The sequence below is a fragment of the Cynocephalus volans genome, chromosome 16 (genome assembly GCF_027409185.1).
Source record: "Cynocephalus volans isolate mCynVol1 chromosome 16, mCynVol1.pri, whole genome shotgun sequence".
NCBI lineage: Eukaryota > Metazoa > Chordata > Mammalia > Dermoptera > Cynocephalidae > Cynocephalus > Cynocephalus volans.
In genome coordinates this window covers 18737015-18760136 of record NC_084475.1, presented here as the reverse complement: position 1 = coordinate 18760136, position 23122 = coordinate 18737015, and the positions used below count along the sequence as shown (strand labels likewise).

The 23122-nt window shown below is 50.3% G+C and overlaps 1 protein-coding gene across 1 annotated transcript; it reads left to right on the top strand.

The window, feature by feature from the left end:
• The first annotated feature begins 19621 nt into the window (after positions 1-19621).
• Positions 19622-22800, top strand: SOCS3 (suppressor of cytokine signaling 3). Its single transcript, XM_063081225.1, has 2 exons — positions 19622-19918; positions 20431-22800. Exon 2 carries the CDS (start codon positions 20519-20521, stop codon positions 21194-21196), a length of 678 nt encoding a protein of 225 aa, XP_062937295.1. The 5' UTR covers positions 19622-19918; positions 20431-20518; the 3' UTR covers positions 21197-22800.
• The last annotated feature ends 322 nt before the right edge of the window (positions 22801-23122 follow it).

The window sequence follows — 23122 nt, the reverse complement described above, 5'->3', positions numbered from 1 at the left end:
CAATTTTCTATCTATTCTTGCGATTATGGGTAGTTTGCTGTCTAAGAGGGAAGTTCAACATAGTTCAGTCCTATGTCTCCTTAAGGCAGTAGGTTATAAAGTAACTAACCGTCATCTAACTAAATTATTATTGATTATAGTGGTTTGGAAATTTTGTCGAGTTGCTTTAAAAATTATTCAGAACCTTAACAAAAGGCAAAAACGTGTTTATGCCTTTAAAGAGGATGAAAAACAATCCTTGCCTCCTCCTCCTCCTCTCCCCCCACCTCCACCTTTGGAGGCAAACAATTCATTTGTTCCCTTGACAGAGTCCTGTCTTAAAGAAGGACATAACATGGGAGTTGAAGCTCGTCATGTCTTTCCCATCGTAAGAACTGGGACTCAGTCGAGACATGAAAACGTCCTATTCTCCTTGTTTGAAAGATTTAAAAAGAGCATAACAGAAAATGGCTTACATAGTACTTTTACTAAGGATGCTTAGAATCAATTTCTAAGGGGTATAATATGACCCGTTGGGATTGGAAAACACTTGGAAAAACTGTTTTAACTCCTGCTCAATATACTGTATGGCTACAAGAACATTGGGAAGCCTTACATGCTATTTCACTTGAAAATTTACGAAATGAGGTTCAAATTAGCATGGACATGTTACTTGACCAAACAACTAGAGCAGCCGTAAAGGCTTGGAACAGAATTCCTAAAACAAAATCTAAACTTCAACCTCTTGCTTCCCCTGGTGCGTTTTGGATACAAAGATTAGATAAGACTCAGCCACGGGCCGAGCCCGTGGCGCACTCGGTAGAGTGCTGCGCTGGGAGCGCGGCGACACTCCCGCCGCGGGTTCGGCCACTGTTGACATTATCTGTTGAACAAAAATTAATTACAGATTCAGGGGCTGATGTTACCATAACTGCTAAAAAGGATTAGACTCCATTATGGAAAGTAACTTCTTCGCCAGTTACACTTACTGGATTAGGCGGGTTCAAAATTCCTTATCAAAGTAAAAATCCTTTGTGGTGTACTGGCCCCAAGGCACAAACTGCCTCCATTATGCCTTATGTTCCAGATCTCCCTCAAACTCTAGGGGGCCAAGACCTCCCTGCTCAATGGGATATTTATATTGAGACATCTTCAAAATTTATCATGATGGCCATGGCCACACTCCCACCATCCAAATTACAATGGACCTCTGGTCCTCCAGTTTGGGTGGAGCAGTGGCCTCTTAAAGGGGAGAAATTAAATCAAGCTACTTTACTTGTTAAACAACAGTTACAAATGGGACATTTAGAGCCATCACATAGTCCCTGGAATATTCCCACTAATTCTTTTGCTACTGTTAGACAGGGACCCACTGAGACTTATATAGATGTTATTTTTTTTTTTTATTTTTTTTTATTTTTTTGTCGTTTTTTCATGACCGGCACTCAGCCAGTGAGTGCACCGGTCAGTCCTATATAGGATCCAAACCCGCGGCGGGAGCGTCGCCGCGCTGCCAGCGCAGCACTCTACCAAGTGCGCCACGGGCTCGGCCCTATATAGATGTTATTAATCAACTTCAAGATGCTATAACTAGACAAATTGACAATGTTCATGACAATCCAGAACTGCTATCACAAGTTTACATACGTTTAATCAAACAAGTTAACAATGCTGGTTTACAAATAGCTCCAGATAAAATTCAAAAAAAGGAGCCTTGGAAATACCTTGGTTTTTTGATCACTCAGAGAAATATACGGCCACAAAATATATCTTTCCATATTCAGGAGCCTGTTACTCTAAATGATTTACAAAAACTACTTGGCCACATTAACTGGCTCTGCCCTTCTATGGGTATTCCTACTTATCAATTACATTTGTTTAATACCTTGAAGGGAGACCCTGATCTATCCTCCCTTCATTACTTATCTGAAGAAGCAAAATTAGAATTAAAACAGATCAAATCCTCTTTACATTCCAGACAATTAACACGTGTTGTTAAATCTCAAGTCATTCATTTCATTATTTTAAACACCCCACATAGTCCCACAGGTTTGCTTTGCCAATTTGTTCCTCAAATAGGAGTCATTGAATGGATTTTTTTACCCCATCAACAAAAAAAGAAATTATATACTAAATTAGAACAATGTATGCATTTACTCACTAGGGGAAGACACCATTGTCAAGTACTTACTGGGTATGATCCTGATATTATTAATCCTGGTCTTTTTTTTTTTTTTTTTTAAAGATGACCGGTAAGAGGATCTTAACCCTTGACTTGGTGTTGTCAGCACCACACTCACCCAGTGAGCTAACCGGCCATCCCTACATGGGATCCGAACCCGTGGCCTTGGTGTTATCAGCACCACACTCTCCCGAGTGAGCCACAGGCCGGCCCCAATCCTGGTCTTTTTAAAACTGATTTTTACACTGCCCTTGAACAATTAGAGTCTTTACAGATAACCATGGCTGATTTTGTTGGTAAGATACAGTTCTCATTACCCCATGATAAAATTTTACAAGGACTCCAAATACTGCCCATACAATTAAAATCTTGTTTATCACCTATTCCCCTCCCTCAAGCGCTGTTTATTGGCAGTTCTGGCAGATCAGGAAAGGGATCTATAACATGGCAGGAACAGGGAATCTGGAAACATTTTGTTACTATCCATCATAAGTCCACTCAAAGGGCTGAATTGGCAGCTGCCATTGCAGCTTTACAGCATTTTTCCAATCAGCCACTTAATTTAGTAGCTGACTCTGCCTATGTAGTTGGAGTCTTACAGGTAATTCAAGATGCATCTATCCATGAGAGAAATGACTTTCTTTTATTTGAAATGTTTCAACATTTACAAAAACTTATTAAAAAAAGACATCATCCAGGGCTGGCCTGTGGCTCACTCGGGAGAGTGTGGTGCTGATAACACCAAGGCCACGGGTTCAGATCCCATATAGAGATGGCTGGTTCACTCACTGGGTGAGTGTGGTGCTGACAACACCAAGTCAAGGGTTAAGATCCCCTTACCAGTCATCTTTAAAAAAAAAAAAAAAAAAGACATCATCCTTTCTATGTAACTCACATGCATTCTCATTCTGGTCTTCCTGGCCCTTTATCAATTGGAAATGATATGGCTGATCACTTCGTTATGTATAATAATGTTTTACAGAAAGCTATTGATTCTCATCAGTTTTTTCATAAGGATGCACAAGCTTTGGCTAACATGCATCAGATCTCTTACAGGCAAGCTCAGGATATTGTTCATGCTTGTTCCAATTGTCAAAGGTTTTCTAAATATAATTTCCCTGGATGAGTTAATCCTTAAGAAATAAAAGGTAATGAAATTTGGCAAATGAAAGTCATTCATTATTCCACTTTCGGACGTCTTAAATATTTACATGTTACTGGGTTTGTTTGTTTGTTTGTTTTTTAAAGATGACCGGTAAGGGGATCTTAATCCTTGACTTGGTGTTGTCAGCACCACGCTCAGTAGTGAGCTAACCAGCCATCCCTATATAGGATCCAAACCCGTGGCCTTGGTGTTATCAGCACCACACTCTCCTGAGTGAGCCATGGGCCCGCTCATATATTTTCAAAATTTGATTTAAGCAAATTTGTCTCTAGGTCAATATGTCTCCTTGTTATCTCAGCTCTTCCTCCTGGCCATGCTGAGAGAAACAATATCTTTTAGACATTATCTTTGTAAATACTGCCCTCTGTCTTAAGCTCCACATGGCTCCAGCTGCCACATGGAAACCCGGGACCCAAAATGGCTAGAGAAAGGAGACCTATGCCCAATATCACATAGGCCCTAGTTAACATTAACTGATAAGGGTATAGATCTAATACACCAAGTTTTTGGCTAGGAAACCATAAATATGTATTTGGTAAAAACAGCTAAAACTCAAACTGGGTTTTGTATAATTTGCTCTGATAAATGGACGCCTATTGACTACCCTGAATGTATAAAAATGTTCTTATCAGCACACATCATTGCCTCAGTTTACTAATCAAACAGGATTACTAGAGGTCTTTTCACTTGACTGCTTTTAATACAAAATTGTAAAAGGTTTTCTTTGTCCTTTTTTTTTTTTTTTTAAAGATGACCGGTAAGGGGATCTTAACCCTTGACTTGGTGTTGTCAGCACCACGCTCAGCCAGTGAGCAAACCGGCCATCCCTATATGGGATCCAAACCCGGGGCCTTGGTGTTATCAGCACCGCACTCTCCCGAGTGAGCCGTGGGGCCGGTCCCTTCTTTGTCCTTTAGATTACTGATTTAAGAAAACTTATTTCATGATAATTTCTTGTGCTCTCTGCCTTTGAAACCCTTTGTCACTTTGGTTTTACTTTTTGTAATAATTTGTGATTTTATTCAACTAAGTGTTTTAAACATTTTGTCATTTGACAAAGCTTTTCAAAGCTGAAAGCTCAACCTTTTAGTTTAAACTAACTTTGAGGAGTTCCAAGGGCCCTGGAGCTTCTCAAAGGATATATAAAAAATGTATCAAAATGAATTGGCTTATTTAATAAATTAGACTACATTGGAAAGCATTGTCAGTACTGAAGGTGTTATGGATATGTGTTCCAAAATCTTGTAAGGTTCTTAAATATCTGTGTCTTGATATAAATGCTACTGGTCATAATCTTGGTTTAATTATAATTTTAAAATGTTATGTCTTCAAATATTTCATGAAAAAACTCTGATAGGTACAGTTTCCTGACAAACTTTGAGTTCATAGCTTTAAACTAAAGTTCCAAAATTTCTAATGAAGAACTGATGGGTTTGTGAAATTGTTCACAAAGGTCAACACAACAAAAGTTAATTAGTGAAATAATTAAAAAGAAGTATGGGTTTTTACAATTTCCTTATTTTGAAACACTGCTGGTTCTCTTAATGTTTTGTTTTCCAAACTTAAGAAAACTCTCTCTCTCTCTTAAGCTATCTATAACTAACAACAGTTTGGTAAAATGTCATTTAAAACAGAGATAAAAGCATTTGTTTTCTCCCTATCTGATCCCCCCCAAACTTAATAACTTTAAGAATCTTTATGATTATTATGACAATGTGGCTATTTTTATAAATTCAATGAAAATTAACTCTCTCTTTATAACAGGATATAATTTAAAACTTTCGATATAAGATAGCATGTCTCACTTCTAAGTTACTGACCCCTCTTTCATGTTGCCTTAACATGTTTCATTTGGCCTAACTGCTGCTTCATTCTGCTGTTCATCTCTCCACCCTGCCGTGGGACACAAGACCACCTGGGAAAGAGCCTTCCCAACACTGAGGGATTTATACAAAGAAAAGTAAGACCTTTTCAATCAAGATATTGATCATCAATGCTTTTATGAGGAATGCCTTGATCATAAAGGGGGAAATAAAATCTTCTCTACAAAATTTTCCTAGCCTTAAAGAGGGTGTTTGTAACTTGGATGAGACATCCTGTTCCTAAACAAAAGACTTGTAATTAATCAAAAATTTTACAAAAAACTAGATGCTTTAAAAAAGTAATGTCCTGGACAGGTGAACATTAACAAACTCTCTGGACTCAGAATCAACTATTATATGGAGCAGAATCCTATTTCGGAGTTTCAATAATTGGTAATTACACCCAATTCACAGCACCTGGAATGATGCTGCTGCAGCCACTCTGAGACGATGACATCATCAGTCCTCACCTGAAGTAAATTAAAAGGACTTCCCATGCTAAGTGATACCAACTTTGCTTTAAATGCTTTTGTCTTAACTGTGAAAACCTGATCTATAGCTTTTGCTTTTTCTTCTAAATAAATAAAACGGGGGGAGATGTGGAGTACGCATAAAGCAAATGTACTTCACAGGGCCTGGTTTTCCAAAGCCTTGCAGTTTCAAATATTGATCTTGCAAAGGACAGGAAATTTTCCCCAGGCTACAGTCTCTGTTGTAAGATGAAGAATTGTAACACAGCAAGGTTGCTGGCTCAAAGATAGACAGTCTACTGATTGATATGTAAAGATAATGGGAAATTGCTGTAAGAAGAGAATGTTTGCTAAAATCAAGCTTTTGTTGAAAATTGCATTGTAGAAGGTCACCTTGCTTGTCTTACTGAATGTTACCAGCTTCTATTGTTAAATTTGTTAAACTGTACTTAGAAAAACCCCACCTATGTTCTCTTCTTTTAACTTCCTGTTCTGGAGAATAAATTTAGGAAGAGAGCCCCAATGCGTGGTTAATTTCCCAAATGGAAGGAATGCCTCTCTCTTGAGGGTTCCGGGAGATTAACCCCTTTTCGTGGCTTCTCACTGCTCAGAAGAGATGAGCTTTGAGTAATCTTTGGCGGCTCCATCACCCAGGGGAAAAGGGGTGACAAATCCGTGGGAGGCAAAGCAACAATAGGTTAACACTGACTCACCAAGGTGCACAGAACCATGGAAGATCCCCACCCGACTGAGGGGGAAACCATTTTCCACCTTGTTAGCCCCAAGTGCCTGCAGCTCCATGGCACAGAGCAGCCTCAACAAATCAATATGAGATGAATAAAGGGTCCTCCACCCTCCTGATATGGCCAATTACACAGGCTATCATTGGCCCTTGGAAATGCACAGTTCTACACCCCCAAAGTCAGGCATGTCTCTATTTGCAAAGAACACTTTTTCTGAAAGGCAGGTGAGATGAGTTCTGTGCTTTAATATGCAGCCCCTGCCTGGGTCATGTGAGCTGGGACTTGAAAACTGGAAAAGCCATAGACATAATCATATCCTACTTATTCCAAGGGGGTGTTATGAGGTTAAAATGATAAAGACACATTGAAAACAACATTCCAAATTCCGCTTCCACAAAATTATCCAAGGAAATGAATTACACATTCCCACAAGAATGTTCATCTCAGCATTGTTCATGATATCAAGAGTGTGAAAGCAACCTACCATGGGGGAGTTGCTTAAATAACTAATGGTACATCAGTACATGGGAAGACCATATGTCCTTATATAAAAAACAATGTTCTACAAGAATATTTAATGACATTAAATGTAAAAACCAAATTATCAAAGAGTAGTATAGAAATCTCATTTTGTTAAAAATTAGAAAGAGAGAGAGAGAGAGAATGTGTAGACAGACTAAAAGTAAATACACCAAAATGTCAACAATGGTAATCTGGTGCTATTCAGGAGTTTCCAAGTTGTTTACAATTGACAAGTATTTCAGATTGATTTTAATTTTTGTTTTAAGTTTATGTAGCTTTACAAATACCGGGTAGAAATTGATTCATCTCTTCCAAGTTAGAAATGGTGAATCATCAAATTTCATAACTTCCAGTAACTAGAATGTGACCATCCGTTGCATGGTTCCACTTTTGTATGGTACCTGGCATGTGGTGTCACAGAGGAAACCTTCACTGAATGGCTGCACCGTCAGCTCAGTGGGAAGCACCACACAGACAACAGGAACATCCTAATTTTCCTGAAAACAGCGCACAGCTTCTTCTTGCATGTGGTGCTTTGCTGTGCGAGGTACGGAGACAACAACCATGCTACCATCTCACTGGAAATTTCTGATCTAAAATAAACTGTAGTAACAGACGGCAATATTGATAGCATGGCAAGTTAAACTAACAAGCATTTACATTAAGGATAAACAGCAGGGAATGACCCAGTGCGTTCTAAAACCACACACCAAGAGACTCTAGCCTTCGTGGCTAGTTTGAAACAGAGCTACAGCCAGAGTGAGGCAACTGAGGCTTTGCCCCAGGATGTGTATGTTTAGAGGCTGCAAAAATTTTAAATAATGGTTTTCAGAGATTGAGCAATTTTTTTCAATGGTTACATTTACATGATAACAGCATATGTGCTCTTTCTGCCAGGAGCTCTTATCTGTGCTAGTTAGTGAGAACCAACAGAGAAGATAAGACTCTCCCAGATTAACACAGGTGGCCCGGAAAGCCTGCCTGGGAGGATTCCGTGTGTCCCAAAGCTGCTCGGAGAGTTCACGATCTGAGACGGACACGACAACTGCTGATGCAGTTTCTTGATGACCCCAGAAGAGTAGGCATCTGTCCTCTGAGACCCCCTGGCAGCTCAGAAGCCCATCCGCTGAGTTCCCCTCACCCCCCTGTCCTCACCCACTGCCTTCTCGTTAGTCCCACTTACTCCTTCCCAAACAGGAGGTGCCAGGGTTAGAAAGACAGGGCTGATGAACTGATAACAGATGCCATGTCTTCCCTAACGGAAAAGGAAACCCATTCATTGGAAGGAGGGTTGACGTCAGGAAGTGGTGGGCCACTGCCCCTGAGAGCAGGGCTGCTCTCCCAAGCAGGAAACACCAGGAAATCCTGAGCCAAGGGCCTGTGCCTCACTGTCTGTGATTCACTCCCCGAACTGAAAATGATACCCATGCAAGAGGAAGGCCCCCTCCTCCAGCTCACTTTGGGAGAGAGGGTCTCTCCTAAACACAGGGTAGTTAGCAAGTACGAGAGGGAGCAAGAGGCTGGCCAGCACACCTTGAACCTCCAGGGCTGTCAGTGTGACATAGGGGCTGATGGGCTGTTTCTGAGAGCATGCTCCTGTGCTGTAGGGAATGCAGCATAGGTACTAAGCTGGGAGCAAACCAGCCATCAGCCTCTGCCTGCCTCCCCACATCCTTCCCCCTCACTCACTGTGCCTGTTACCCAGCCCAAGTCCCTTGCAAAAACAAACCACTCAAAAGTCAAATGTTGGTGAAAACGAAGTCACATTTTATTCAGGAATCCTGATGACCCGAGGAGAGATGTTGGGCTGACCCATCTCTCCAGTAAACCTGAAGGACAATGGCCAGACTAAAGCCATCTCCAAGACTCAGACTTACTGAGGGGTTATTAAGAGGGGGCTGAGGGAATGGAACATAGGAAGTGACAAGCAGGAGGGTGGGAGACATGAGCTGTGGGGGCTCCATGCAAGGGGCCATGTGCAAGGTCTCCCCAAGGCTCTGTGTGACTTCTATCTCAGAGTCCTGCAGGAGGGTGGAATCGGCACAGCTTTAGGGATGTCTTCCTTGGTTTCCCAGGGTCTGGATAGGACGTGCCTCAAGGCAAGTTTGCAGCTCCAGGTTGACTGGAAAACAACTTTACATTTATGTAAGTAATGCCATCTTGCCCCATAACCAAGGTTCAAAATATCAACTAAGCATGGGAAAAGAGAGAACTCAGAAAAATACAAGAACAAAACTGTGTCCTTTTAAAATTTGCTGACAAGCCCATGCAGTTTTAGGTCCTGGCATGGCTTCAGTCCTGCTTGCTCCAGCATGCCCAGCCTCTTTCAGCCCCACAAGGACTCAGGGTCTTTACACTTGCTCTTCTCTCTGATTAGAAGCATCTTCCCCCAGCTCCTTTCATTCTTCTGAGCTCCATCCAAATGTCGCCTTCCCCTAGGAACATCTTCCTGACCCAGATAACAGGATTTTATTTTCTTCCTATTAGGTACTGCAGTCTAATCGTATTCACTGGTTTACTGTTGTATGTTTTGTACCCCTGCACCCATCAGAATGTGAGCCCATAGAAGCCTGCATGCTCTGAGCTCCTGGAAGGGGGCCTGGCCCCAGGACCGGGCTCCACACACGCCGCAGTAAGGAATGCACACCTGACAGAAGGCAGGGAGCGCCATCCGGAGCCTCACAGCTGGAGGAAGGAACCACCCATCTGTGCTTTTCCACCAAAGCTGGGGGGCGAGGGAGGCTTGGCCTCCGGGAGAGTTTTCTGACTTGCTGTTTCCTGTGTTTGCAGACCTTAAAGCGCAGGCCCACCTGTTGTGGCTGGCTCATCTGTGCTCTAGGTCTCCCCCCGGACTCCCAGCCTTTTTCCTGCCTTCATTCTCCCTGGGTTACCACCCTCCCTGCTAAGCTGTTACTCTGGTCTTTTCCAGTCCCTGAGACCCTCTCCCCCAAAGCTAAGACTTAACACCAGCCTTCTGTGGCGTATGACAGACTTCTGTTCCCTCCACGCAGGGGTCAGCATACATTTTCATTTTTTTTTTTTTTTTTTTAAAAGATGACCGGTAAGGGGATCTTAACCCTTGACTTGGTGTGGTCAGCACCATGCTCACCCAGTGAGCGAACCAGCCATCCGTATATGGGATCCGAACCCGGGGCCTTGGTGTTATCAGCACCGCACTCTCCCGAGTGAGCCACGGGCCGGCCCAAGCAGCATACATTTTCTTAAAGGCCAAATAATAAATATTTTACATGTTGCAGGCCAGATGGTCTCGGTGGCAATGACTCCACTCCGGGGTGAATGCAGCCACAAACTATACGAATGAGCCTGGCAACATGCCGATAAAATTTTATTTACAACAACACTTCACCAGCCTGTGTACCATCGAGTTTGCCATCCTCTGATTACCCACAGCTGTAGCCGTGTACCTGGCATGGGCCCTGCCAGTCCTGTATGGCCCTAAAACTGGAAGAGATGAGGTCTTTGGGGACCAGGAACCTGAGTCTGTTGGAGCTGTGGGGAGACCAGAGGAGCCAAAGGTTGTGGAGGATAAATTTCCCAAGCACCAAAGCTCAAATCAGCAACCTTGCTGAGTAGGGGTGGGGAGCCGGTCAAGGCTTTTCCATTTATTGGTCAAGGCTTTTCCATTTATCGTTTAAATTTTTCAATGTCAAAAATTTTGTCATCAGCAAAACACCTACTGCTCAATGGCTTCCTCACCACAAAGAAGCCCAGGACAATCTGGCATTGGATCAACAAGAAGCCAGAGCCCAAATTTCTGGAAATGCCTCCTGGGCAGGGCATCCTGGTTTGCTTCTCTGTCACCAGTGACAGATAAATGCAGCTCTTGGTTTCAGGGGAATCTCAGCCTCTTGTGGCATGGCAGATAGCCAGTGCCGCCCCAGCGAGGAAGCGCATGCCTCTAGATCCCACAGCCCACATGTGGGGAACCACTGCCACCCATGGCCAGTCATGTCCCAGGGAATCCTGAGCTTCCCAGGTAGACAGGTGGTGGGCTCTCTGGCAGAACGCCCCCCACCACCACCTTCCCCAGCCTCTCTCTGCCCAGCCCCCAGAGTGAAGTCAAAGCCAGAGGCTGAGTGCACCTGCGACCGGTGTCCGGGTCTCCCTCAGGACAAGTCTTACTCAATACGATCAGGCCCAAGCTGGTGATATAAGAAGATCTGGACTCTCCCTCTGGCCCAAGCTTGATTTTTTTCCAGTCTCCTGGAATTTAGAGAAGAGACTCAAAATACATCCCCCAAAGTCAATCAGCCTTCTTGCCCTTTAGCCTGGGGTGGGGGGAGTGGGAGGGCAGAGGCCAGGCCGAGTTGCTGCCTCTGTGCCCGCAGCTCCCGGCAGGAAAGGGAAGGAAGGAGGAGTCAGGGGTCCCAGGGAAGCGGGCCTCTGCTGAGCTGGAGAACAGGGCCAACAGGACACGTCAGAATGAAAGCCCACTGCTGCAGAGCATCTGACTTTTCCAAAGATTCAGATGTGGATATGAATTTCCAGATTTTTAAATGTGATCTCAGGGCCGGCCCGTGGCTCACTCGGGTGAGTGTGGTTCTGATAACGCCAAGGCCATGGGTTCGGATCTCATATAGGGATGGCCGGTTAACTCACTGGGTGAGCATGGTGCTGACAACACCAAGTCAAGGGTTAAGATCCCCTTACCGGTCATCTTTAAAAAAAAAAAAAATTAAAAAAAAAAATAAATGTGATCTCAAAAAAAGTTTTTAAATTCTGTACAGGCCAAGGCCGGCCCGTGGCTCACTCGGTAGAGTGCAGTGCTGATAACACCAAGGCCACGGGTTCGGATCCTATATAGGGATGGCCGGTTTGCTCACTGGCTGAGCATGGTGCTGACAACACCAAGCCAAGGGTTGAGATCCCCTTACTGGTCATCTTTTAAAAAATAAATAAATAAATAAATTCTGTACAGGCCAACCCATGCATCTATGGGCTGCATTCAGCCCGTGGGCCACCACTGGGCATTTTGTGGCCTGAAAAAAACATCCCAGGTGCCGCAGAAAGACAGGGAATAGGAGAGGAAGATCACAGCTCACCTGACTGGACCTTTTGAATGCTGACCCATGGGACTGTATTACCTAGTCACAGACTATGTTTTCAGTTTACAAAGTTCCGGAAGCACCTGACCCACCAACCACAGGTAGAATGAAGTGGAATCTTCTCATCCCAGCTCACAGCTGCCTCAACTTGAGCTTGGAAGCAGAGGGCTAAGCCTTTAGTAGGTGGAAGAGCCATCGAAGCAGAAGGGAGCATAGCAGAGACACTCAGCAGCAGAGCCCTGGGCACCTTGGCTTTGCAGCTCCTAGTCCTCCTCTCACCTGGGCATGCAGTCAGGCAGCCAGGAGGGAGGACAGAGGAGCCAGTGTGTGCGGAAAGCCCAGGAGTCAGGTCTGCAGACCCAGTATATGAGTCCATTTTGGTTGCTTATAAGAAAATACCTGGAACTGGGTAATTTATAAGGAAAATGAAATTTATTTCTCACAGTTTTGGAAGCCAGGAAGTCCAAAGTCCAGGGAATGCATCTGCTGAGGGCTTTTTTCCTGCTGGTGACTCTCCACAGCAACTCAGGGTGTCACATGGTGAGAATGGGCTGAGCAGAGAGCTAATGTTCTCACTCGCTCTCCTGATAAAGCCATCAGAACCTCACCCAGTACTCCACAAATGGATCAATCCACTCATGAGGGCACCGACCTCACAATCTAATCACCTCTTACAGGCTCCACCTTTTAGATACCATAATTGGATCTCCCACCTTCTTAACCCTGTTACAATGGAGGTCAAGTTTCCAACACACGAACTTTTGGGGGACACATTTAACCTATAATACCAGGGGCACCAGCCTGAGTCTGTCCTGCACAGGCCAGGAGACTTGGCACAGGTGAGGGGACCTTTCTAGACCTCAGCTTCCCATCAGTCTACATGTGTCACTTCCTCGGGAAATCCCCCTCGGGTGTCCCCCAGTAGATTAGGTCTTCCCATAACAGGTTCATATAGCTCCCAGGACTTCTGCATAGTACTTGGTGCAGTCAAAATTAATTAATCCCGATTAATTAATCGTGGAAGAATCTTGTCCTTCCAGGAAGAGTCTAAGCTCCGTGAGGTCTCAGACTGACACGTTTCTGGCACCTAGTTCATTCTCTGATACATAGTAGGTACTCAGTAAACATCTACTCAGCACATGAATGCATGGTTTTGTAAGATAAGTGTGGCAGGGGCAAGAAATGACTCCAGGTGGGTCCTCCCTCCACCACAGATCTTGACGACCACCAGCATTTTGTTCACAATTATGGGGGTGGGGGTGGGAGGCTCCTGATATCCTGGGGAGGGGCAGTTCATGCACCCTGGGTTAAGAAACTCTGAACACCACCAATGCGAGGCCGGTGGGTGCAGCACAGACAAGGGGGGAAGGAGAGGAATGGCATGGGGGGGCTACCCCAATGTTGTGCCCAGGGAGTCTCACCTCCCTGTCCTTGATGGAGACTCCCAACCCCCACTCCTTCTCAGGGAATCCCCCTCGACCCACTTCTGACCCACTTCTCTGCCACTGAGGCTGGTTTAGGATCTTGGGAGCCAGAAGGAGAGTACAGCATTTTCCCTTTGAACTTGCCCAAGAGTCAGTGGGTGACAAGTGCATGCCAGCATGTGCTTCACCCTTTGGAGGGGCAGGGGCCTTCCCAGAGCATGAGCCCTCAGGAGGAAGCCAGAGACCGGGTTGGCCAGATGTCACAGTCACACCAAGGTGGTGAGCAGCACCAACCCTAAAGCCCCACAGGCCCAGGCTCTGGGCCACTGTTCTCCAGCAGCCAGCCTGGCAGGTTTACTGCAGAGTGAGCAGGACAGTGTCGTCCACCTGGTCCCCCACCTGCCCTCACCTCTCCAAGGGCGCCTAGGGCCCTGGGCAACCTGGGAGGCATGTCTCCATGAGTCAGCCTCACTTCCTCACCTCCAGGGTGCCCTCCTCCTGGCAGTGCCGCTTTGCCTCCTGTGGCCCTGCCAGGCCTCATCTGCATCACAATCGAGATAGCTCACCACAGTCCGGCTTCCCAGAGCCGGCCCCTGCGACCCTGGGGTCTGTTCCCAGGTGCAGACAAAGGCTCGGGCCCAGCGGCTGCTTCCGGGCACACAGAAACTCCTCCCACCCCAGCTCTGGACAGGGCACAGCTTGCTGGTTTGGGGTCAGGGGAGATAATTGGCTGCAAGCTAATTCTCCTCACTCCCCAGCCCCCAACTCAGAACTTAGACCAGATGTGGATTCCTCTTTGACAGGGTGGGAAGAAACTCTCCTCCCCTCCTTTCTACCCCCACCTCATCCTCTCTGTACCCTCCTAGAGTCGTCGCCAACTTGCCCATGCCCCCCATCCCCCCAGGATCCTCTGTGGGTGGAGGAGTGGGGCCCCCCGCCAGGATAGGGGTCCTGGCACTTAGGCCCAGCCCAGTCCCCGGAGGGAACAAGGAATCTGAGAAGATAGGGTGGTAAGCGGGTGGGTGAGTTGGTGAAGTGTTTTCTTCCTCCTCCCCTCCTCGGCAGTTTTTCTGGGAAATGCCAGAGGCCAGCAGGGCCTGGAATGTCAGGCTTGAGAGAACTCCTCCGCTGCTGCCTCTTACACATCCCAGCAAGCCGCAAACTTTTTCATGAGCTCCAGGGCCCCTCCTGGCAGGAACAAAGGCCTGCAAACTGGAATGCCATTTCCCTGAAGGCCATTGTCCCTGCCTCCCTCTGCCCGCCCTTTGGGATTGTCTGAAGCAGGAAAGAAAGATCAAGGTCAACCTGGAATGTGACCCCTGGGTCTTTTCCCTGTGCAGGGAAAGGTCATCTCAGCCAGAGCCCTGCAGGCAGCGTGGTCAGCCTCCACCAGCAGTCCTGGTGTGTAGGAGAGAAGCCAGGGCTGCCAATGAGAGGGGCCTAGGTGCATCAGGGATGGGGCTGAGCTGCCCAAGGAAGCCCAGCCCTGGACTCCAGGTCTCAGCCCTGGGAGAGCCACACTGGAGCAGTGGGGGGCAGGGCTCCCAGGAGGTCAGATGAGAGGCAGCAGCCCCCACCAGCACCTTCTCCAAATTGGCCAAGATGTGGGGGAAACACGAGTGCAGAGACCTCACTGCCTCTTGCCCCTCAGCTCTAACCACCGACACTAGACTACAAGCTCCAAAAGGGAGGGAATCAAATTGGTTTCCCCACCATTGTACCCCCAGGCGCAGCAGAGTAACTGGCAGAGCAGTCAAACCCAGCCGCCTCCTTGCGTGCTGGATAGCCCAGCAGTCTTGAAGACAGGGAGGCCTTGGGCTTGGCGTTTGGCAATACTGTGGTCTGAGGCCAGTCTCCTAACCCAGCTGGCTGCAGATGCAGCCACAGGCAATGGCAATCCTAGCTCCCACCCCAGGCTGGCAAGCAGGGAACCTTGTGTTCACCAAGCCATGCTACAGCTTCCTGCGACCACCCCGTGGGCACCAGGGCTCCTTCCCATCTGCGAGGTCTGGGGAAGAGCTAGCATCTGTCACATACCATGAGTAAGTGGAGCCCGGCAGGCGGCTGAAACCACTGTGTACTTCCCCTCATCATGAATGAGTATCTCTATTATCTTTATGACCGAGCATCTTTGCCTGGAAATGGGATTCTGACTTCATAGAAATTCTGCAAAGGGAGAGATTAGGAAAAGGCCGGAATCTCCTAAATCCCTTAGACGGAAAACAGCAGGGTGGAGCAGATGGACCAGATTTGGATAATGCTTCTCCCCTCAAGTTCCCCAGCAGAAGGTCAAGGCATAAGCTCTGTCCTGGATCTGACTTCTCCTAGCAGTGGGTTCCTGGAAGTGTGCCCTGTACTGGCCCAGGTATCTCCTCCCACTTTCCCAGCAACGTTTTTGTTCTCTTTCCCATGTCTTCAGATGAGCAGGCCTGACAATCTATAGCAAACCACGGGGCTTCCCAGCATCTACACCCTCTATCCCATCTAAACAGCCACCCCTGAGCCCTGCAGGAAGGAACCAAAAGCTATTCTAGGAGAAAGCAGGTTGCGGTATCTAAAAATGATGGAAAATAGAAGTCAACACAATCCCTTATTTAAAGATTTATTGAGGTGCTGGCCCGTGGCTCACTTGAGAGAATGCGATGCTGATAACACCAAGGCCACGGGTTCAGATCCCTATATAGGGATGGCCGGTTCGCTCACTTGGGAGAGCGTGGTGCTGACACCACCAGGTCAAGGGTTAAGATCCCCTTACCGGTCATCTTTAAAAAATAAAGTTAAATTAAATTAAAATAAAGATTTATTGAGCACTTTCTATGTACCAGGCTCCAGGCTTACAAAGAAACAATCAAATATAGTCTGTTCCTCAGAATTCTCACGGGATGAGTAGTCAGAACATTTGGGTCCGTGTGGAAAGAGCTACCCTGGAAGTTCAGACTGAGGGTCTGCCAAATCTTAAAGGAAAAGGAGAAATCAGCCAAAGTGTGGAAGGTAGTTCCACCCCATGTGAAGGAAACATGCAAAGACCCAGGCCTGGGGACCTTCGGAGACAGCCTGGACCTCTGTGTAGCCAGAGCAGGAGGTGCCTGCCAGTGCACCAGTGGCAGCCGATGAAGCTGACACAGGGCAGCAAGCCTGGGACACACTGTGGAGTGTGGATTCATCCTGAAGGCAATAGTAAACCATGAGAGAAATTAGAAAGCCAAAGGGAAACTTGACGGCTGGCTAAACTGTCTGAAGACAAACCGCTTTCTGGAATGTATCTTCTATACGAGATGTCTGCAGTAGTTCCCCAAAACGTAAAGCAGCTCACGGCCATATCCCTACCCCAGTAGCCCCAGTGCAGCAGCTCAGCTCCTCCACTTTCTCCCCAAAGACTCCCCAGTGCTTTTGAAATAACGATAACTAACAGGCACTGAGCGCTTAATACACCCAAGGCTGCATTCCAAGAATTGGGCTTGGATTAGCTCCCTTAGTATTCACAATCGCCCCACGAGGCAGGTACTATCATAGACTCATCTTACACGTAAGGAAATCAAGGCACAGCTGGTGAAGCAAGTTGCCTGAAATCACAGAACTCCTGGGTGGTAGAATCCGAATAATACTTCAGTCTCCTGCGCAGGTGCACAGGGAGCCCAGCCCACCTTCCCACCTCATGCCCTGACCTTCTCCAGCCAGGCAGTCCGTCCCCGAGCCCTGGGCATGCCTGCTAGCCCTGCACCTTCTCTCTGCTCTTCAAATCATGCCCACTCTCTTGGGCCCAGTCTAAGCTCGCTTCCAGTCATGCAGCCTTTGCTGCGTCCCCATCCACAGAGCCCAGGCTCCCCTGAGCACCGTGCTGTTCCATGAGGACTTACCTGTTTCAGAGGTGTGAATTTTTCCAACCCGACTGCGATTCCCAGAGCTCCACGGCTGTTTCTTCCTCTCTCCTTCCCTCTCCCGCCTCCCCCTCCCTCCACACACCATCACAGTCTCAGAGGATTGCAATCACAGCCACCCTTTCTCAGGGCTCTCATCACCTTGGGGTCCCGTGTTTGTTGCCTCAGCCAGCTCCCTGTGGGATTTATCCAGTTCTTTTGTCTTTCCAGCACTTCACCCAGTGCCTGGCAAAAGCAGGCACTCAATGAGGGTTTGTGGAATGGATGAATGAACTTGACTTGTGTCAGAGCATTATAATTTACAAAGCACTTTCTCATCCATTAACTCGAGGGCTATTCCTTCTGAGTCTTCCTCGTCCTCCACGGGGCTTAGCACAGAAGTGTGTGCTCATGGCAGCCACGTAATACTCACTGGATGAGAAAAAAATGAACTCCTAGTTACAGAGATAGGGACCATCCGTTTCATTAGCTTGTAGGCCCCTTGGGGGCAACAACTAGGTCTTAGTCATCATTATATCTCAATGCCAGCACAATGCCCAGTACATAGAGCCCAACATTTGTGAAATGTGCTGAATAAACCAAGTTCCCCCTCTGCAGAAGCAACAAGATTCCCTCCTTACTGCTGCCCCCTGACAGATTCCAAAGGTAGAATTGGGCAGAATTACTTCTGTTTCTGTCATGCTTTGACATGCAGAATGTTTTTTATTTTAGATCTCTGATGGGAAAAGGTTATTATTTCTCTTTTACAGATAGCAAAATTGAAGCCCAGAGAGGCCGTGTGTCCTGCCCAAATCTCACTTAGTTCCCCAACATTTGTAGGAGAGAGCTGATGTCATGTGGCCAAGGCGCTGAGGCACCTATCCATCCCCGGAGGAGTGAAGGAGCCAGGTCTCCCTTCTAGAATCCCAAGCCCCCGGCCGTTGTCAGCATCTCTCCCTTCCTTTCCACCACCTCATTAGCCACAACCTCCGTGCCCTGAGAAGTGACCATCTATGTGCCACTTAGCTGGCTCTCAGTTGTCTCCAGCACCCCACAGATCGCTTGGTGACAGATTGCAAAACTTGCCTTCCTTCATAAGCCTGGCTCTCGGTTTTTAAGGCCAGACGACCTACATCGGTGCCAACGTGACCAAGATCAAATCAATCTTTCACCTCAATCACCTCCTCTGCTCAGTCCCTGCTTCCTGGAGAGGTCAGACCACCCCTCACAGAGGCAGGGGGCTGAACCCCTGAAAACTGCTTTCTGGAAATTCTCTCCTGCTGGACTTTTATTCCCAGATCTGGACCCAGCCTGGGATGTACATTACCCTCTTCTCCGTCCCTCACTCGAGCTCCTGAGCCAGCCATTCCCGCCACCCCCTTGTGTCCCATTCCCGGGCCTGGGGCGGAGGACACTAAGCGCAGGCCACCTACGAGACCCCAGGGCGCCCTCTAGCGGACGCGCGCGCGGACTGGGGCCATCGCTGCCCTCTCGCCCACCAGCCACGCCGAGAGCACCTGGCCCGACCCACGCTGGGCCACGCAGGTTTGGAGACCTCCATGCATGAAACGAGTTTTTATTTAGGAGGTCGGGGAAAGTGGGGGTTGCACTCGTGTCATTGTCGGCCAAGAACCTGGCAGCGGGCCGATGGGCCGAGGCTGGGCAGGCTGAGTCCCCTCCACCCCTGGGCCTCTGGGCCTTGCCTTGGGGACGTGCCCACAGGTGACTGTCGCGCGTCCCCCACCTTCACTTCCCAGGCCCCACCCCAGCCCCGCGGCCTGGCTGTGGGATAGCCCCAGTTCCCTTTTGGTTCCCCCGGGCAGCCTTAGTGCCGCAATCGCGGACCTCGGGCCGGCCCGGGTGGGGGCGAGGGGGTGTCCCCGGGGTGTCCGAGAAAAAGACAAGGGGACCCTGGAGGCTGTCCCGCCTGGCCTCCTAGAACTGCCTGCGCTCCCGGAGCGGCGCCCCCGCCTCTGCCAGAAACTGGCCTTCTTAGAAGGGAGGGGGATGGGGGGAAGTGTGAATGAGAAGTTGGGGGCGGAGCGCGCGGGAGGGCGGGGCCCTTGCCAGGAACGCGCCGCCGGGGCTGGCGCCGCGCCCGCCGGCCGCCCGGGCCGCCTCGCGTCGCGCTTTGTCTCCGCGCGCGTCTCTGCCGGTCCCTGCCTCTGCTCCCGGCCCGCCCCCGGCCGCCCGCGGCCCCTCCCTCGCCGTCCGCGCGCAGCCTTTCATTGCTGCGAGTAGTGACTAAACATTACAAGAAGGCCGGCCGCGCAGTTCCAGGAATCGGGGGGCGGGGCGCGGCGGCCGCGTATATACCCGCGAGCGCGGCCTCGGCGGCGGCTCCGACCCGGACTCCCCGCCGCCGCCGCCGCCGCCGCCAAGAATCCGGCCCCGCACGCCGCCCGCCGGCCCAGCTCCAGCCGCGGCCCCTCGCCCCGTCCCCGCCTGGTCGGCCCGGGGGCGCGCCGGGGGCAGGGCAGGCGCCCCAGCGAAGCCCGGGGGACGCGCGCTCAAGGGCCCCTTTGTGGACTTCACTGCCGCCAACATCTGGGCGCAGCGCGGGCCACCGCTGGCTGCCGCGCCGCCGCCTCGCCTTGGGGACCGTAGCAGGCGCAGCCCCGAGGCCGGAGACTTCGACTCCGGACCAGGTAGGAAGGAGGGGCGCGGCGTGGGGAGGAGGGGGCTCGCTTAGTCCTAGGAGCTTTTCCCGGTTTCCCCTCCCCTTCCCGGGTCATTCCCGGCAGGGAGGGGACGAGGTTGGGGGCAGAGCGGATGGAAGCTGGAGATCCCAGGTTCCCGGAATACTCAGGCTGGGGCCCTCGGGCTTCTGTCCCCTCCCTACCCCCGTGCGTCGGGTTTCTCTGTCCGTCCCCGCCACCCGGGGCCACCGGACTGAGCGGCGCCCAGATCGTCCCGGGGGCCCTTCTCCCGCTCCCCACCCCGGCCGCGCTCCTGGAGATCCAACTTCCGTGCGCGAGTTTTCCACTCGGCGCCTCCCAGTGCGCGCTGGGGAAGGGGCTGCCCGGGGCCACCGCACTGGCGGAGGCGGGGGCTGGGGGGGCTCCGCGGGGTGCCTGGGTCGGAGCAGGGGAGCCGGGGCGGGCCGGGCGCGACGGAGGGTTCCGGGCGCTCACGCGGCGCGTCCCCCTTCTCCCCGCAGCCCCCCGGAATGCGGTAGCGGCCGCTGTGCGGAGGCCGCGAAGCAGCTGCAGCCGCCGCCGCGCAGATCCACGCTGGCTCCGTGCGCCATGGTCACCCACAGCAAGTTTCCCGCCGCCGGGATGAGCCGCCCCCTGGACACCAGCCTGCGCCTCAAGACCTTCAGCTCCAAGAGCGAGTACCAGCTGGTGGTGAACACGGTGCGCAAGCTGCAGGAGAGCGGCTTCTACTGGAGCGCCGTGACCGGCGGCGAGGCGAACCTGCTGTTGAGCGCCGAGCCCGCCGGCACCTTCCTCATCCGCGACAGCTCGGACCAGCGCCACTTCTTCACGCTCAGCGTCAAGACCCAGTCGGGGACCAAGAACCTGCGCATCCAGTGCGAGGGGGGCAGCTTCTCCCTGCAGAGCGACCCCCGCAGCACGCAGCCCGTGCCCCGCTTCGACTGCGTGCTCAAGCTGGTGCATCACTACATGCCTCCGCCCGGCGCCCCCTCCTTCCCCTCGCCACCCCCTGAACCCTCCTCCGAGGTGCCAGAGCAGCCGCCTGCCCAGCCGCTCCCAGGGAACCCCCCCAGGAGAGCCTATTACATCTACTCGGGGGGCGAGAAGATCCCCCTGGTGTTGAGCCGGCCCCTCTCCTCCAACGTGGCCACTCTTCAGCATCTCTGTCGCAAGACCGTCAACGGCCACCTGGACTCCTATGAGAAAGTCACCCAGCTGCCGGGGCCCATCCGCGAGTTCCTGGACCAGTATGATGCCCCACTGTAAAGAGCAAAGGGCAGGAGTCCGGGAGAGGGGCCTGGGTCCCCTCTCCTCGGTGGCACATGGCACAAGCACAAGAATCCAGCCGTGAGGGAGTCCTGTAGCTCTGGGCGAGCCGGGCGGACAGGCGCCTCCCTTCTGCCCTCCCCGCTGCAGAATGGGGCAGGCAGGACCTGGAATGAGTTTGAAGGAGGGGGGAGGGCCACCTGCGCCCCCTCCCCCACTCCAGCTTCTCCGGAGGAGCCAGCTGGCCTGGTGGGACAATAGTAACGACAGGTGGATTCTCCTCTCCTCGTCCCTTTCTCGATTCCTCCTCCCCTTCCGAACGGGGACACTTAGGGAGTGTTGAACTAATGAGAACTGCCCGGGAATCTTCAAACTTTCCAACGGAACTTGTTTGCTCTTTGATTTGGTTTAAACCTGAGCAGGTTGCGGAGCCTGGGAAAGGATGGAAGAGAGAGGGCGCCTGAGGGGGCCCCAGGGTTTGGGGCTGGCCAAGGAGGTGGCCACTCCCAGTGCCCAGCCCAGGTGAGGAGAAGCTGCATGCGCCTCTCCCTGGCTCTGAGGAAAGAGCAAGGGGTGACCAGGTACCCCTCACCCTCTCTCTTGGAACCACCACCCAAGACACAGGTCCCAAAGTCCACCTGGTGCCCGGAGCCCTTCCCCTGTTTTAAGGGGGAAGTGGCATTTGGAGGGGGATGGACGGGTTGGTCAGTTGGTCTCCTTTTCCTACCCATGCTATACCTTCCAGCGCCTGGGAGTGGAGGGTGGGGAGGACGGAGATGAGCCATCTTTGATCCCAGACCCCCGGTAGAGAAGATGGGGGGGGTTCTACTTTGTGCCTCCTGACTATGAGTGGCTAGGAGATTCGCCTTAAATGCTCCCTGTCCTATGGATAGGGACTGGCACACGATAAGCCACACACTTGGCCAATCCAGGCAGAGAGGCCAAGGGATTTGCCCAAGAGCACCCAGCCAGCCAGGGAAAGTGGGTGGGGGGCAGAGACCCATGCCTTCCAGCTGAGCTCTGGGAGAATGTTAGCCCCGTGGGTATTGGCCAGTCATAGGTGCCTCGTGGTCAGAGCAGAGCCACCAGGTCCCACAGCACCCCCAGTCCTGCACAGCCCTCCCTCCTCGCCTGGGTCAGGGGAGGAGGAAGTCACTCAGAGGCCGGGTGCCTGTCACTCCAGCTGCTCCGGTCTGCCATAGCACTGATCAGTGAAAACTTACAGGAATGTAGCAGTGATGGAATTACCTGGAACTGTTCTTTTTGGGGGGGAAAACTAAACAAACACATTCAGTTTTCTGTGTCAGGTTATTGGGCTGGATGGGGCAGCTGTGTGTTGGGGTGGTTTTTTTTCTCGAATTTTTTGTTTGTTTCTTATTTTTAAATAATGTTTACAATCTGCCTCAATCACTCTGTCTTTTATAAAGATTCCACCTCCAGTCCTCTCTCCTCCCCCTCACTCAGGCCTTCGAGGCTGTTAGGAGATGCTTGAAGAACTCAACAAAATCCCAATCCAAGTCAAACTTTGCACATATTTATATTTATACTCAGAAAAGAAACATTTCAGTAATTTATAATAAAGAGCACTATTTTTTAATGAAAAACATGACTCGAGACTTCTTCCCCTGCCCCTTCTCTGCCTTGCTTTCTCTTTCACCCACACCCACACTCTGCCTCGGAGGAGAGGAGAACGGGAGGCACAGAGGTTGGCGGGTCTGCCCCCTCACTGCCCTGGTGCTCCTCGCGGTGGAATATCAGACGCGCCTTCACGTCAGCGTGCCTGCCCGTGTGTGTCACTGACAAGCTAAGGCAGCCACCTAGACTGTTACCAAGAGGGGTAATTCCTGCTAGTCTGATTCAGATCTGACCAGAATATGCAAAGCAAGTTCGAAGGAAGCGCTTCAAAGGGCTTGCAGGGAGCCAGCT